The following is a 16170-nucleotide window of genomic DNA, read 5'->3' on the forward strand; positions in this document are numbered from 1 at the left end:
AAAAAATTCTCCCTCTCTGTTATTCTCCCTCTTCTGTTATTTATCTATGATGGACAATTTCTGACTGCAGTGGCAACTTTTCCAAGGCTGTTTTTCCGTAACAGAGATAGTGGCTGTCACATTGGGACACTAAGGAATAAGAGTAAATCAATACTCACCATTGGTTGTAATGGGGCACCAGGCATCATGGCATTGGCTAGTTGCATTTGTTGGGCCAGCATGGCCATGTTCTTCTGCTGAATCAGGTTATTGCGGCCATTGATCTCCAACTGTGTTTTTAAGTGTGGTGGTGGGTGAAGATATTTGCAGTTCTCCCTTGAACATCGTCCCTGAAATACAGGAAAGTGTAAGAAAAATGATTAGTTTTGCTTTGTTTGTTGCATGAACTATTTTGATACTATTAGATGCACATAAGCTACAAATATTACCTCGTGTACATTTTATTTTTTCAGCCCTGTTTTAAGCATAGCTATGCACAATAAAAACACAAATAATACACATCTTTACAGGAGGTTGAACAACACTAAAACAATAACAATGCTACATTGTGATACTGGTGAAAAACCATACAACCAGTTATTATTAGTTAATCTTACGGTTTGTACAATAGTAATAATGATAGAAATTTTAAATTGTGTTTGCTTATCATCAAGTGCAATACAGTTAAATCAATAAATAGCCACCTAAATGTGGGAATAAAATATCTGTAGTTAAGGTTTTAAAGAAATGCTAATTGTAGTATTTTTAAAGTTCAATAAGTTCAGGAAAAAACACAAAAGATTTAAAATTGGATCATTCTCTGTAGATGGCAAAACAAAAAAACCATCAGCCTTTCTCCAAATATTGGCAAAAGACAGCTTTGGGATGAGTACAAATATTAATAATTGGCATTCTCTGCTGGCTGAAATGCATAAGAAGCTCAACCCAGAAGTCCATGAAAAGTATCTGGATTAAATTAAGTGCAAAGTAGCACAGCCATCCCCATACTGACATGAAACTCAACGTTACTAGTCCTGCCAGTTCTATGGATACAAGCAAATGAAGCTCAAGACCTCAAGACTTGGGAATGCTAAATGACATAAATGAGGCATATATCCTGAAAAGCAGTCAACAAAATTATTGTTTTCAATTATCATAAGTAAATGGGCAATAATGGTGCAGGATCCATTTCTGAGTCAGTCACCAGGACCAAATGTTTATTTTTATAAGCTTTCAGACTCATGCTGGAGCCCATCATCAGGGAACTTCTCTCTTCCTCTATGATGGGCTCCAGCATGAGCCCGAAAGCTTGGAAGAATAAACCTCTAGTCCCAGTGACTGGCTCAGATTGGATCCTGCAACATTATCCTAAGGCACATACATTTGCCTTCATTTGAGGGCAATAACGGTATCGATTTCCCCAAAGACATACTTAAGATGAAGCCCTTAAAGAAACCCAAATGTCTTCTTGGCTGAACAAATAGCATAATCTGAATAATTCCAATTCCTTTTCTAGAGCCAATAATCTAAAAACCATAATGGTGGTCATGCTCTGATACTTTGAGGGTCAAAGAGTCATTAAGCAAATAAAGTATTATGTCGTTCTTTTGCACAGAAAGCTACCACACTTGTATTTGTTGTTGTTGCAATGATCCAACTCAGCACTCTTTTTTTGTGTCCAAATAAATTGTTCATTTCTCCCCATCTGGCTCTGCTCTTGCCAGACAAATATATTTGACTAGCCAGTTAACATTTGCACAACAGAATATATGATCATGGGATTTTATATAATTCTTTTGATTTTGTGGAGATAAATAATTCTAGTAGTACTTGTCAATCCAACCAACTGTATCAATATGCTTTTCAAAACACTATAAAATTGTGTGTGTGTGTGTGTGTGTGTATGTATGTAGATGTATATATGTATATGTAGGTCTTTGGTTATTCGGGTCTTCTCCCACGTAAAATTGGAAGTGTCTTGGCGACGTTTCGACGAAGTCTCATTCGTCATCTTCAGGCTGGTGTTCTCGGCTTCGTGCTTCCAGGAGCAAGCCTGAAGATGACGAATGAGACTTCGTCGAAATGTCGCCAAGACACTTCCAATTTTACGTGGGAGGAGACCCGAATAACCAAAGACCTACATACAAACACCCGCAAAAACCTGAGAAAACATATATGTATGTATGTATGTATGTATATATATATATATATATACACATACATATACATACATACACACACATACCCAGTATATATGTGTGTGTGCGCGCGTGTGTGTGTGTGTTTGAAATAAATCAAAATAGGAAAGATATGCAACAACATCATGAAAAATAGAGAACATCCACTATATAATAAAATGAATCTGATATTCAAGTATGTATAGACAGACAGACAGACAGATGATAGAGCATGCCATATATATACTGACTAGTGGAAAACCAATACTTTTACTGCATAGTTGAAATAAAGGATATATAATAGCATTCCTCAACCTCATGAAAGCTGAGGAAGTTGAGAGTGGATAATGTACCTGAAATTTCTGAACAACACAGTCAATGGTACCAAATTTAGGACTGCTGCATTACTGCAAACATGAATGACCTGTGGTCTTCATGTGGTTTTCCTTCTATTTTACTCCCCAACCAGTTCTGATTATACCATTACATTACAACTGTGTCATGGCTAAAAGTCAGCAGCTGGTTTCTGCTACTTTGGAGGGATGGAAGGAGGGAGCCAATAAAGAAAATGCCGTCCTCATTCATGAGTGTGATTAGGCCCTAACCACTTTGCAACCTCTGATCATGCACTGTAGCTCTCACTCCACATTATCTAAACATGATATTAAATATGCCCTCCAGACACAAACTAATAATTTATTTCTGCATCATAATATGGAGCAAACTCTGATAAGGCACATTACAGAATTAAAATTCTAAAAACTAATGGCTTATAGGTAGATTCAAAATACAATGTCCAAGGTCTAAATTCCAGGTTCTTTAAAAAAAAAAAAAAAAAACTGAGGACCACAGAATAGTTTCCAGACAAAAATTCTTGACAATGAGCTAAGCTTTTTTCACCTTAGTAAGGAACAGCAAAAGTACAAGAAGGGTTGCATGCTGACATGCAGAAGTCCCACCCCATTTTATCAGGAATTCCAGTAGTTTATTTTTAATGAAAAACTTCTGCAGCCTTAAAAAGGTTCGAGAATCTTTAGATTATCCCACATCTCATCACATAAGCACTGAGAGCTAGGTATTAATACAACTATTATGTAATCCTGTAAATATATATTTCTGCAATATGACCTAAGAGACTAAACAGAGCTTCCCTGCCAAGTTAACTTAGGTATACAAATAAATCGAGTCATTTAAACACAGACATACATTTACACAAAATGTCTAGATTTAATACCTGAAGGTGATCATGTTTTGTTTTATAGAAACAATTATTCAGAATTGTGATATTTTTCCATTCTTTTAAAAAACCCTCTCATTTTTTTTCCAATGAGAATTGTTAATCTATTTAAATTCAGAAATGTATCTTTCTTAGAAATATGATTAATTAAATTAAATTAAATTAAATTTTCTTTGGCATAAAATCTATACATTTCCAAGATGAGTCTGGAAACTAAGCCCTACGACCAATGATTAAAGAGTCATTAGAGATGACTGAAGGGAGATACAATGGTAGTTTTTCTAGTATCTGTAAGGCTGGAAGGAAGGATTTATTCTCTATTGCTCCAAAGGGCAGGGATATAACTAACAGGTTTAAAAGTATAAGAAAGTAGGTTTAAGATGACAAATAACAGGTGAACCTTTCTGACTGAACAAGATATCATTCAGTAGCACAAGCTGCCACATGAAGTGAGCAGTTTTCCACAATTCGAGATCTTCAAATAGAAACTAGGTGGTTGTATGTCAGATATGAATAGGAGGGCTGAATGACTTCCAAAATATCTTCCAACTCTATGAGTCTAATATACTAATAATAAATATTTTAAGTTATATGAGTTTAGCTGCATAATGCTCTGGAGCCAATTTTTTTGATTCTATCCAAAGCTAAGCATTTTTAACAACAACAAAAAACTTATCTGGAAAAGATTCCACTGAATTTACAGAGTTTTGTTCAGAAAAGATGCGTATGGAGTTGCACTCTTATTTTCCACTGCTTTCAGTACTATATTCTCTGAAATGTTACAGTAAACGTTGATTTTTTTTTCTAACTAAAATCAGAGGTTTATCTTTGCTATGCATTAAAAAAAGTGATCTCCGGAATATAATGTAGTGGCACTATTTATTACTTTTGGGATTATATTGTTGATAAATATTAAATTTGCCTTGATGTTCTCAGAACAACTGTGCATTTAACAGCTCAGTAGCAGTACAAAATAAATCAAAAAGTAAGAGGAAAAAAATTGGCAGCAAGATTTTATGATCTATATTAGGTCAGATAATATGGACAAATTCAGAAAGATAACAAATAACATTTATAGATTGTTACAGAAGCTTGTTCCTTTTCTTATCTTAACCTATAGCTACAAATCATCTCTATTTTAAGTTTTCAGTGCAAAAGGCCTAAAAGCAATGTTACAGATATCCACATTTCACTTTAGACTTTTACCAATGATTTCTCTGAATATATAGATAGATAGTCCATGACTTATAATAGCAATTTTTGTTACTTAAATGATGGGAGGGTCATAAAATCTGACTGCACCGCTGAGCAATGGCAGTCCGGGTTGCCATCATTAACTGAATCCCACGGTCGTTAGATAAGACAACATTCTGTTAGCTTCCCACCAACAAATTGTGGAAAAACTGGCAGACAGTTGCTAGCAAGTAATTGGCTGCTGCTGGGGGAGGGGGGGCAGGAAGATGCAAGAGATGTGAGAGTGCAAGAGAGAGCTACAACGGGAGGGTGCACAAGAAGTAAGGAAAAGCTTGGAAGGGATGTGAAGGCTGCGAGCAAGGCAGTGATTAGAAAGGGTACATGGGCACTCATACAATGCAAGTGCAAATGATCTTAAGGAGTGTGCATGGGTGGGGGAGTCTTACCTCAGTGTCTTGCAATCTTCGCTGCTAACTTCCCCATTGATTTACCAGGGAAGCTGGCAAGGAAGATTGAAAATGGCAATCATGTGATTGATGGACACTGCAACTAGTCATTAAGTGCAAGTCCTCAAATTGCAATCACATTATTGTATGGGTGCTGGAATGGCTGGAAGTCTGAGGACTGATCACAACACCATTCATTCAATGTCATTGTAACTATGGTTGCTGAATGAATGCCTATAAGTCAAGATCTACTTGTAGCCACTAACCAGGCTAAATGTTCACTTTGAACAAATGGGAGTGTTAATAGAAAAATAACAGAGCTCCTGGCCTCTGAAGCTGATTTGAAAGTAATTTTCACCTTGTATCAAGCCATATGGATACAGAGATATACATAATTCTGCAGACTGACATATCTACAATGTAGACTAAAAGTACTAGTTAACTGAAAATATATTTGCCTCTTACTCATCATTCGATTTATTTTGAAAGTTCCTTATAGTTCCAAAAAATCAATACAAGTATTCTGATAACTATTTATGGACACAGAATAAAATCATTTTGTAATGAAGTAAATGCTATACAATATCAGCTTGAATAACTATAGTAAATTCATTTGCCTTATTGTTTTAAGGCTGGGCAATGATGGATCTTCTTTAGATAAATTAGAAGGCAAGAGGATGCAGAGAAGGTGGAAGAGATTCCTGTTCCTGGTATACAAATATGCAACTATATACCAAAATTCTGTTTTTATTATTTACCCTTTTTAATGACTATGCATTAATTTATGATCAGAAGAATGTTGATAAAAGAGCATGTCCCACTGGTTAATGACAGAAGAAATATTAGCAAGTGAGATTTCTCTAAAGGACAGAGACTATTATAGCATGGGTTACCAATTATAGGATTTGTTCATTCATTAGAATATGATATTTTTATTCTATACTCTCCCACAAAAAAGGTTGACCAAATCCCTCCATAAATATGAATGCATCATAGATATTTGGAAACAGATTCTAAAACAAAAGATATGTTTTCATTCAAATAGCTGATTTGTAATTTTTTTTGTTATCTCTAAGAACTATATAAGTTCCCTTTAGAAAATGAAAATGAAGCTTGTATGGTCCAAAACATGCACCACAGAACAGACAGAATATAGATTACATCTATACAGGAACTTCTGCAGAAGGACAACCTTCTTAAACCATTTTTTAACTCTCAAAGTCAAGTGAGCCATTTATTTGACATCACAGTAAAAAAGAAAGTTATTGTTACTCCTATTTAGAATTACACATACTTTGCTAGACTAGGTTCCTCCGTGAAGGTTTACAGAATGAGCCTTTTCATTCACAGAAGATGTTTGTGATCCAATAAATGTTTCCACAAACAGAAATAGAAGAAATATGCCAATCCTGAAAGCAAACTGCATGGTGGTTGGAATAGGTGAAAATAACTTTTCCTATTCCACGAATGGAAATCTGCTCAAAGAACTCTGCATTTAATCAATTGACTCTCTTCTGGCTTTGCTTAAAATTCATTACATGTAATCCAGGACAGCCCTTTTAATTCCAACTTGATCTGAAATATGGAAACAACAGCAGCAGTGAAATTTCTCAGGTCCCAGTGCATATATCTTGAGGCTAGTCTCTATGTTAATCTTCAAAAGCAATTTAGAAAATAAGTTGCAAGATTCCAGTAGCAGAAAAGTGTTGGGTCTCAGCAGAAGAACTAGGGAACTGAATGAGAGGAATTGCAGAAGGTGGAGTGTACGAAGTACAGCCTTTTTACATAAGAACTGCATGGCATCCTTAAAATAACCTCCCTTTCCCATACATTTACACTGTGCTTTTATATATTTTATTACTCAAAATTATATATAGTACAGCAACCTAGAATCTGAACAACAAAAACATTAAAAGAAGCAGACAATTTGTTAAAAAAGAAAAAGCTGCTTTTGTCTAATGGATGAAGTACTATTTTTATCCTGCAGAGAAGCTATCATATTGCAGGTGCATTAACAAGTTAGTATTTCTGTTTGAGTTGCATATACTGCAGAGAAAGTCAGTAGCCCTAATATCTCAACTGTCATGTAGGCAGATTTCCCTGAATATTGCAGAAAACTCACAGAGCCAAAGCTAGTAAAGTCACAACATATTTGCTCCTGACTTTGATGGATGTAGATTTTAACCTTGGCCTTAAAATAGTACAAAATATTTTTAAAGGGCATAAACAGAATAGCATTAAAACAAACAAACAAAAAAAGCAGAAACAAGATATCCATAAGTAGCAATATTCACTGCTGCTACATGCTTTAGAATTCAAATACTTTTTTTTTAATATTTTTATTAAAGTTTTTAAAAAAAACAAACAAAAAAAATATTTACATCTTCTTTTCAACATCTTTGCATCAGCAATCCATATTTATACATTTTCTCTTTCTTATCTTAATATATCTTTTATACATGTATTTCTAGTATATCATATATATACTGTTATAATATATTCTATTATTCTAATTATTTTATTTACATTTGACATAAACATGTACCTAATTTCCTTTCCACAATTTTATATTTTCCAATTTGTTTCTATATTTTTCCACCTAATTTAACCATTATTTAGTCTTCCTTTGTCCCCCACCCTTTTTCCTCCAACCATTTATACCATTTCTCCCAGACTAAGTAATATTCTGTTTCATCTTTTTCTTGTATCTCCTTTGTGATCTTATCCATTTCCCCACTCTCCATAATTTTTCTAATCACATTGTCTTTTGATGGTATGTCATTGTTTTTCCAGTTTTGGGCGAAAACTATTTGTGCTGCTATAATTATGTGAATGATACTTTTAATGCTATTTGTGGAAATTCTGTACTCCAAGCTGGGTTCATATACTTAGTACCTAAGGGATTCAACATCAAGCAAAACAATTACCCTTATAATGTAACTGCAACTTCGCCCCACATCTTCTATAGCAACGTCCTTCAATCTGGTACCCGCCGCATGTTTTAGGATAACTCTCCAAATTTCCAATAATAATGCAAGACTGGAATTCTGACGTTTCTGCTCCAATCCTTCTGAAGAACATCAAGCTGGTTAAGTCCACTTTCTGAGTATTAATGTAATAGTTAAAGCTTATTTGTTCATCTACTGGATGAAAATCCAGGAAGAGAAATAATGTTTTCATTATTGTCTTTTTGTGATACATAAAGGAAGCAAGATTTCTCTTCTGTATTATGTGAGTGGGCTCCTTGATGCTAGATTATAATTACCCATTTTATTACACCACTTTATAACACTCAAAAGTGCTTGACTCTTTCAGCAATGTTATCCAGAGAGCACAGTACTTGATACTACAATTAGCTTCCATGCACAGGCTTTTCATAAATATATATTAAGGAGACACCAAAAACAAGGGAATGCTGTAAGCTGCGCTAATGCCAGTCACTGCAGCCCTTTGCCTCTTAATCAGAAGGAATGAGAAAATGAGAGGGGGGGGAGGTATCCAGATGGCTATCACATGATATTTTGTTCTAGTTCTCCTATCAACAACATTCAAATTGAAAGCCCACACTGCAAAACAGCCAACAGTGCACTATGTAATTAGGACAGCATTATGTCTGCAATATTTCAATTTACTTCAAGACCTGACAAAAACTGGGCAACAGAACAACCAAAATAACTTTTTGCAGTATTCCCCCCACAATGTAAGTGTTTTCAATCTCCCCACCATCCCCTTGGCTAAATGTATATGCAGTATTCATTTGTAGTGCAAATATAACTCAACCCCCCCCAACTCAATTTCCCATCTTTTTTTATGTATCCTTGTATGTGTGGTGTAAACCCAAAAGGATTTGCAAGCCCTTTTGACTGAAGCCCCATGTAAACTCTCCTTATAGCTTTATCTATCATACTTTGGCCTGGCATGACTGTAAAACTAAGCTCTCCATACTCGCAGTTCCTTACTCTGGAACTGACTGGCTGGTGGTAGACTCCTGTACGTGACTTGGCTAGAGTATATGTTTTATTGCAGACAAGAAGGAAACCTTTTACAACAGATCTCTCTACATATAATCAAAGCCTTTAAATAGGAATCTGCTCTAGGTTTTAAGCCCAAGGCTTTCTTCTCTGGAACTGCCAACATTACAGTCCTTTTGAGGCCTGGGAACTGCTGGTTCTTGTCTTACCAGCTTCATTCCTAACCCCATCTGCAGCCTGCTTCAATCAGCTTTCCAATCCTGGGGCTGGGATTGCTAGTACTTAATATTCTTACAACTTTCCCTCCTTTTCCAATTGTTTTAAAGCATTAGGGTGAATGCTGGGATCTTTCATGGATGTAGTTGCCTCCTCTCTTATTCAGCACTATATGTGTTCCAGGGGAATGCCAGCTAGGATGTTGTCCAGTTCATTCAATTCATTGGCAACCTTCAGTCTCAAAAGACTATGGTATCATGCTCTGGAAAGAGGTCCTAAAACAGCATCTGGTGTGATAAAAAGGCCAATTCGAGAGTGGCAATCCTTCCACACTGAGGGAAGATACATTCTGTCCCCTGCCCAGCCCCCAGATTTTGCTGGTTCCGGGACTGCCTCTTTGCTTCGGCCTGCTGAACAAGTGTCTCTTTGAATTGGAGAAGGCCATGCTGCATCTTTAGCCTCCAAGCTGAACGATCAGAGGTCAAGGTTTCCCAGTCATTAATGTCCATTCCCAAGGCCGTTAGATTCCTCTTGCAACTATCCTTATATCACAGCTGTGATCTCACTCTAAGGTGCTTTCCCTGCACTAATTTTCCATACAGGAGATCTTTCGGAATCCGTCCATTAGCCATTTTCAGGACATGCCCAAGCCAGCATAGATGTCATTAGTTAATCAGTTGTTAAATTCTTCCTCTGAAGAAAAGCTAAAGGCCCAACAGGTTGAGATTGAGCATAGAGCTCACAGTCTCCAGATCCAAGATGCTATCTTATAATTTTTGCTGCCTTTGCCCTGATAGCTGCTTTATTTACAACCAGGCTTCCTTCATATAGATTGTTTTAATTGGAATAAGGTGAATTCAGTTTGGCTTTACTAAAGATCCAGGATTAGAATTCAGCAGGCTGGCCAAGCTGGGAGACGAGGAGGAACAGCTAGGCAAGTTAAAGCTGACCATTCAGAGTTGAATCAGGAAGCACAGAAGCAGGACAGGATATGGATTGGGATACTGATGGCACTGTGGTTGGCTAAGAAAGTTCACAGATTTTTTAACGAAAAAAGCACTATACAGAAGTTGGGTTCCCTCAGCTGAGGCACAGCTACTAAATTTCCGTCTGCAAAGCCAAAGTTCTACTTATCTTCTGATCTTGCAGCGGTAAGATCAGATTCTTCCGTCCCTGCCTGGCCATTGTTCATATTCATAGCCCAAGGCAGAGCAGTGTGCCCGAGTGGCCAAGTGTAATGGCATGTGAGAATGGCCTAGCAAATGAGGGAAGGAGATGCTGTTTAGGAAACAATCATACAAGAGAATGGGAACCCTCAAGGTCTTTATAATCACTGGGGGAAACTTAATCACCTGCCCTAATTGATCAATGAGTTAAAAGTGGTGGTTTGTATCTTTTGACTGGAAAGATCCTGTTAATGCAACCTAGCTAATCTAATCATATTTCCTGTAGAATTTACCTGGGAGGGCTAACAGATAGGTCCTCCAAAGACAAGATCCACAAGGAAGGCATCCCTCCTCTACCCCAAGCCTATTTTTCTTGTCCTATTTTCAAGTAGTAGATGGAAGTGTTAGGAAAGAACTAGTTAGCTGGAGTTTCAGTCTTGATGTCACCTATTAGTATGATAAATGAACACATGGCAAACAAGAACTGGGAGGGGTGCGTGTGTTTTTATGCAAGTCCATATTGCTAGTGAACACCAGTCCCGACATCAACATTTTCTAGTGGAAATGACAAAATGGCTATATATTCAAGGCTATATAACTCAACAGCAAAACACATTTCATTAAGAAGTGCTCAAGTCAAAATCTTAGCATCTTCTGCTAGAAAATCCCGAGGAAAACTCTTCCTGATATGGTTACCAATCTAAGAGAGAACAATATTGATTCCACCACTAGACTTGATTCTGTAAGAATGTCGCAGATGTGAACTCTACAAAATCCTTTCCCTTGGCCACACTATCCTGCTTTGCCACTTTCCTATCCTTTTATCTAGCAACCTTCTTTTGCACTGTCCAGAAATGTTTTGAGGGTAAAATTCATTAGAGATGAGCAGACTAAATATAGATGAAATGGCTTAATAAAGTTCATAAAAAGCATTAACAAAGCTTTATTCACTCACCATTAGCATTTTCTATTTTCCTAAATGTATTAGCAGTAATCTCTGCTCTAAATGGGATAATCGAAAGGAGGATATCTACAGGCACAGACTAATTTCAACAGTTGCGATTGACAAAACAACAGCGGTACCAAAAAAAATCTCAAAGGGATTAGAAAAATTCCAAATGAGTGAAATTCCAAATGAGTTTGACTGACAAATGAGCAGGGGGATGAAAAATGGGTGCATAGAATCTTAAGCGGTAAGAATTTGTTATATATATCATTTATAGATACAGTATTTATGGCTAACAACTTTTCTAAATGCCTGTAGTTTGGCAGTCCAAAATGAATCACCTGGGCACAGGGGGAAAGTATCACCAAGTTCTAGAAAAGAAAAAAAGGTACAGGTAATCCTCACATAATGACTGGTTGTTTTATAACGTTTTGAAGTTAAAACAACCACAGAATGGATGCTTTATGGCACAAGCACCACAGCCATTGTAAACTGTTGTGCCACCTTCTTTCTGCGGTCACGTGACTAAATGTCAGGTTGGTCAGTTTTATGACCAGTCACAGCATTCCATGATCACAATTTGCAATGTTTATCACTGGTTTCCAGCAATTTTTTTTTTTGTCAGTTTCCAGCAAAAAACTCTCATTCAAATAAATGGGTTCACTTAAGACTGTGATATTTGCATAGTGACTGTGGCATTCACTTAAAGACTGCCATGAAAAAGCCTGGCAAATTGCTTTTGGTTTTGTAGATACTTTGACTTATGACTGCAATGACTTACAACCATAATTCCAGACTTAATTACCATCATAAATTGAGGACTGCCGGTACATATTTAGAGAAAAATAAGAAAAAGTTACAGGGGAAACCAAAAACATTCCAATGAGAAATAAATATTTTCAGCATTGGTTAACTGTATGTATAGCATCAGGAGGAATTGGAGGAGAGACTCTTGTAGAACCCTAAACTTCATTACTTCACTGTGAAACAGCTGTTGCTGGTCCCACTTGCTCTTATCTGTACCAGTCATCTAAAAAAAGGTAGTCCCTTCCTTGCATTGGCTTCTGCACCATTTTCAAAGCTGTCATTGGTGACACTTGAATTATTTACCTACAAAGTATCAAGAAAAGAATGGGAAGCACAGACATGGACAGGAGTGTTGTCATGACAAAATCCTCCTTTTATTTCTTATGCCTCTAAATTTCTACCTTCCTATTTTTATCACTTTGTAACTTCCCGTATCTTCAATTACATTGTAGGCTTCACCAGCATGCTCTTTGTAGCCATCTATAGAGAACAACAGTATGATTCCTTCGGTTTAGATTTACACCCATTTCAACCTGCTCCCACTGTGCTCAAGTACTGTAATTATCCAATTAATGCTGATGACAAGCAAGAGAAAATAGCTAACTATATCATGACCTGTTTCCACATTTCCCAAGGGTTTTCAATTAGCCAACACTGAAAATAGAACACTGATAGTGGGTGTGGTACAGCGGTTGAAATTAGAAATGAGGACACCCAGGTTTCAATCCATTTCACTAGATGATTTTAGACTTTCAGTTCAACCTAACTCATGAGTTTGTTGTGGGAAACCGGGAGCATAATTTACACTGTGCACGACTTCCAACAGTAGGATGAGCGAGAATCTAGAGTCATCTAGTGACTTAAAGGACATGAAACTAATCATCATTATCATTTGCTTAATTTTTGATGTTTCCTATTCTCTTCAGGACACGGTTATTAAAATATCACAAGTTTTCTTGTGCCTGTACACTGGATGCCAAAATTTGAGATGCTGCAAAACTCCACATCTACTAATAATGGATAGGCATTACAATTCAACATCTGGAAACCACAGTTCTTCCAGCCCTATGAATGTAAGCAAAAACAAGGGAAAAAGTTCTATTTGGTTTTATAAACAGTAAGAAAAAAAAAAAAACCTCTCAAGAAGTATGTGTGAAAATTATGCGTGTTTTCTTTCTCAATAGCTTCTCAAAATAGTTAATTTTCAAAACACAAAACTAAGATTTGAATATGGGTGTCTTAGGACAGATACTTAACTACAAGTTTTAGGTGTTTCCTATGAAAATAAAGGTAGGGTTTAAAAAAAAGGGAAAGACATAAAAGCTGTTTTCATTTTTCAGTATTATAGTATTGGAACACTCTTGAACTTACAAGTGAACTCAGATTTGCATAAAAAATGTTAGACATCAGAGTTACTTGGTGTCATGTTATAAACACTAAGGAGCACAGAGAACATAACATTATTGTAAGCTTTGTATAAAGTTGCTCTCTCTGCAATGATATAAAAATAGCTAAAATAAACAGTCCCAGCAAGCAGGCATGACATAAACTGCAGAAACTTCCAAATACAGTGCCACTCATTCTTTTTCAAAAAGGAACAACCTGGCTGTTCCAAAGTGAAGCATTTCCTGAATGAATGCTCAGATTTAATCCAGGTGAGTGTTCCTACAAAAATACTGTTGTGGAATTGGCTGAAGAAAGACCTTAATATTAAAGCTGCAATGTTGGACTTTTTGTCTTTTTATCCCATTTTTCTGGCTTACAATATATACTGTATGCTAAACTTTTTATATAAAAAGACTAAGGGATTTTTAATGCTTTTTTAAAGCTTTTTTTAAGCTTCTGCCAGATGAAATCATGTTTTCTACAAATCAATCATGTAATGAGCCAGCTCTCTGTCATGGCTTTTTGTTGGCTCTTCATATATCTATGCATATATCCAAACAAAGTAGACTGCATTTTGTTTGCTAATAAGCAAGGGAAGCTACGTGTTAGTTTAGTTTCTGATAGGAAACAGTTCTCGCTGGAGAAAAATAGGTGGCAGATCTGGAAAAGCAAAGGGTAAATCTTAGAAATACCCAGGTGGATTCTCAGGAGAACCCTAGAAATGGAAGTGATGTCCGTTTGGGCTAATATGGTTTTACATAGCCATAGTGATTGCTGAAAATGGATTGCTGATTCCCTTGTATCGAAGATATGCATAAAATGAATTAGGCATTGTCTGCGCTGCATGTTAACGTGTGAATGGCCCAAAGCCCACAAATTATTCAAGGGCATGATCTGAGAAAGAGTGATGGAAATGCGTAAGACCAATATGGATTCTAATTTATTTAATGCAGAGAACATTTGGTGGGGCTGATGGTAACATAAGAAAGAAGATTAAATATTTTATTTTTACAAGGATCACTAGCCAATCAAGGCCAGGTGTCAATTCATCTGATTGAACCACATACCTGTAATACCTGTAAGCAGTGGTGGGTTTCAAAAAATTTTTACTAGCGGTTCTGTGGGTGTGGCTTGGTGGGCGTGGCATGGTGGTTGTGACTTGGTGGCAGGGGAAGGATACTATAAAATCTCCATTATCAAGAAAATTTTGGAGTGTGCTGAAATGAGTAAATTGACATTTGAAATTAGGGAACAAGAAGATAAACAATATTATTTGATATGGGATTTATTTTATCAATGGTTAGACAAGAAAGAATGGAAATGAAATATGAAATATGAAATGGATAAGATAATAAAACATATAAAGGTTTTTTTTTCCCCCCTTATAGAGGACAATTTACTGTTAAATAATTGGTAAATGAGAATAATAATGTAATAAACTGTTAAATAAGAAAATGTTGGATAGAGGATTAAGCACAAAAGATTTGTAACCAATCAATACACTTTCTGTAATTATAATGGATGATAATTGTTTTATGTTTTAAGTTTTGTTTAAAAATAAAAAAAATTCCCCCCCCCCCAAAAAAAATCTCCATTCCCACCCTACTCCAGGGGAAGGTTACTGCAAAATCCCCATTTCCTCTCAATCAGCTTGGACTTGGGAGGCAGAGAATAGATGAGGGTGGAGCCATTTAGAATTTTCACTACCGGTTCTCTGAACTACTCAAAATTTCCACTACCGGTTCTCCAGAACTGGTCAGAACCTGCTGAAACCCACCTCTGCTTGTAAGGCACGGGTGTCAAACTCAATTGCATCATGTGGCGTACAGTGATATATCGTCATTTTTTTGCAAAGCCAGGGAATTCTGGCAGTTGAAATCCGTCAGCTTAGAGTTGCCAAGGTTGGAGACCCCTGGTCTAGGATTAGGATTAGAATTAAGATTCCAAGGGGAAGCATCTTTTCTTCTTAAGACCATATTCAATTATTCCTCACAAGCATCTTTATCATTTACTAGCTCATTGATTCTATACCCTCAGTTATTATTACAAACAATTAGATTTACTGTACTTAGAATATCTGCCAGTCACACTGCTTTATGTTGTTTTTTTTTTTTAACAGACCTGTTTTCTGTTCTGAAAATAAGATCAAGCTGAGCCTAATATCACAGAGAGATATTTCTTCTCGGTATTTTTTCCAACAGTTCTTCAATCAGTTTGATGGAAGAGAATTATTTTCAATATTTATTTCAAAGAATCATTTAGTGAAATTCAGTGCTCTTAAATTAAATGCCAAGGAAAGGCAGAATCCCTCCCAATGGGCTTTTTTTCAGACTGTGGAAACTAGGGAGGGTTTGGACTGATGGAAAGAATAGATGCAGCTCCTTAAGTCAGTTCATAATATCACCAGGAGAAATTGGAAGGCACCCTGACAATAAAATATACAGGACAGTGAAACATTTTTTCAGTGAAGCATTTGAAAATTTGAAAGCCCAATTTTGGCATAGTACAACAAATGTTTTCCAAAGCTTTTGCATACTATGAAAGATATATGCCATTATAGTGACCCGGACAACACAAAGCATTCAAAGCAGGATTGAAGCACTGTGTCTCTCTTTGAGCTGGCATTATCTTAATGACACATAGTC

At 36.4% G+C, this 16170-nt stretch overlaps 1 protein-coding gene across 50 annotated transcripts in view; it reads right to left on the reverse strand.

The window, feature by feature from the left end:
- MBNL1 (muscleblind like splicing regulator 1) overlaps nucleotides 1–16170 on the reverse strand; it is a 178431-nt gene that overhangs the window by 45265 nt on the left and 116996 nt on the right. For all 50 annotated transcript variants that reach the window (XM_034439208.3, XM_034439206.3, XM_034439205.3 and 47 more), the window contains one exon: nucleotides 159–329. In XM_034439208.3, the coding sequence (XP_034295099.1) occupies nucleotides 159–329 (171 nt within the window). The remainder of the gene's footprint in view (nucleotides 1–158; nucleotides 330–16170) is intronic.

This window comes from Pantherophis guttatus, chromosome 6 (assembly GCF_059756535.1).
Source record: "Pantherophis guttatus breed Tessera chromosome 6, ASM5975653v1, whole genome shotgun sequence".
NCBI lineage: Eukaryota > Metazoa > Chordata > Lepidosauria > Squamata > Colubridae > Pantherophis > Pantherophis guttatus.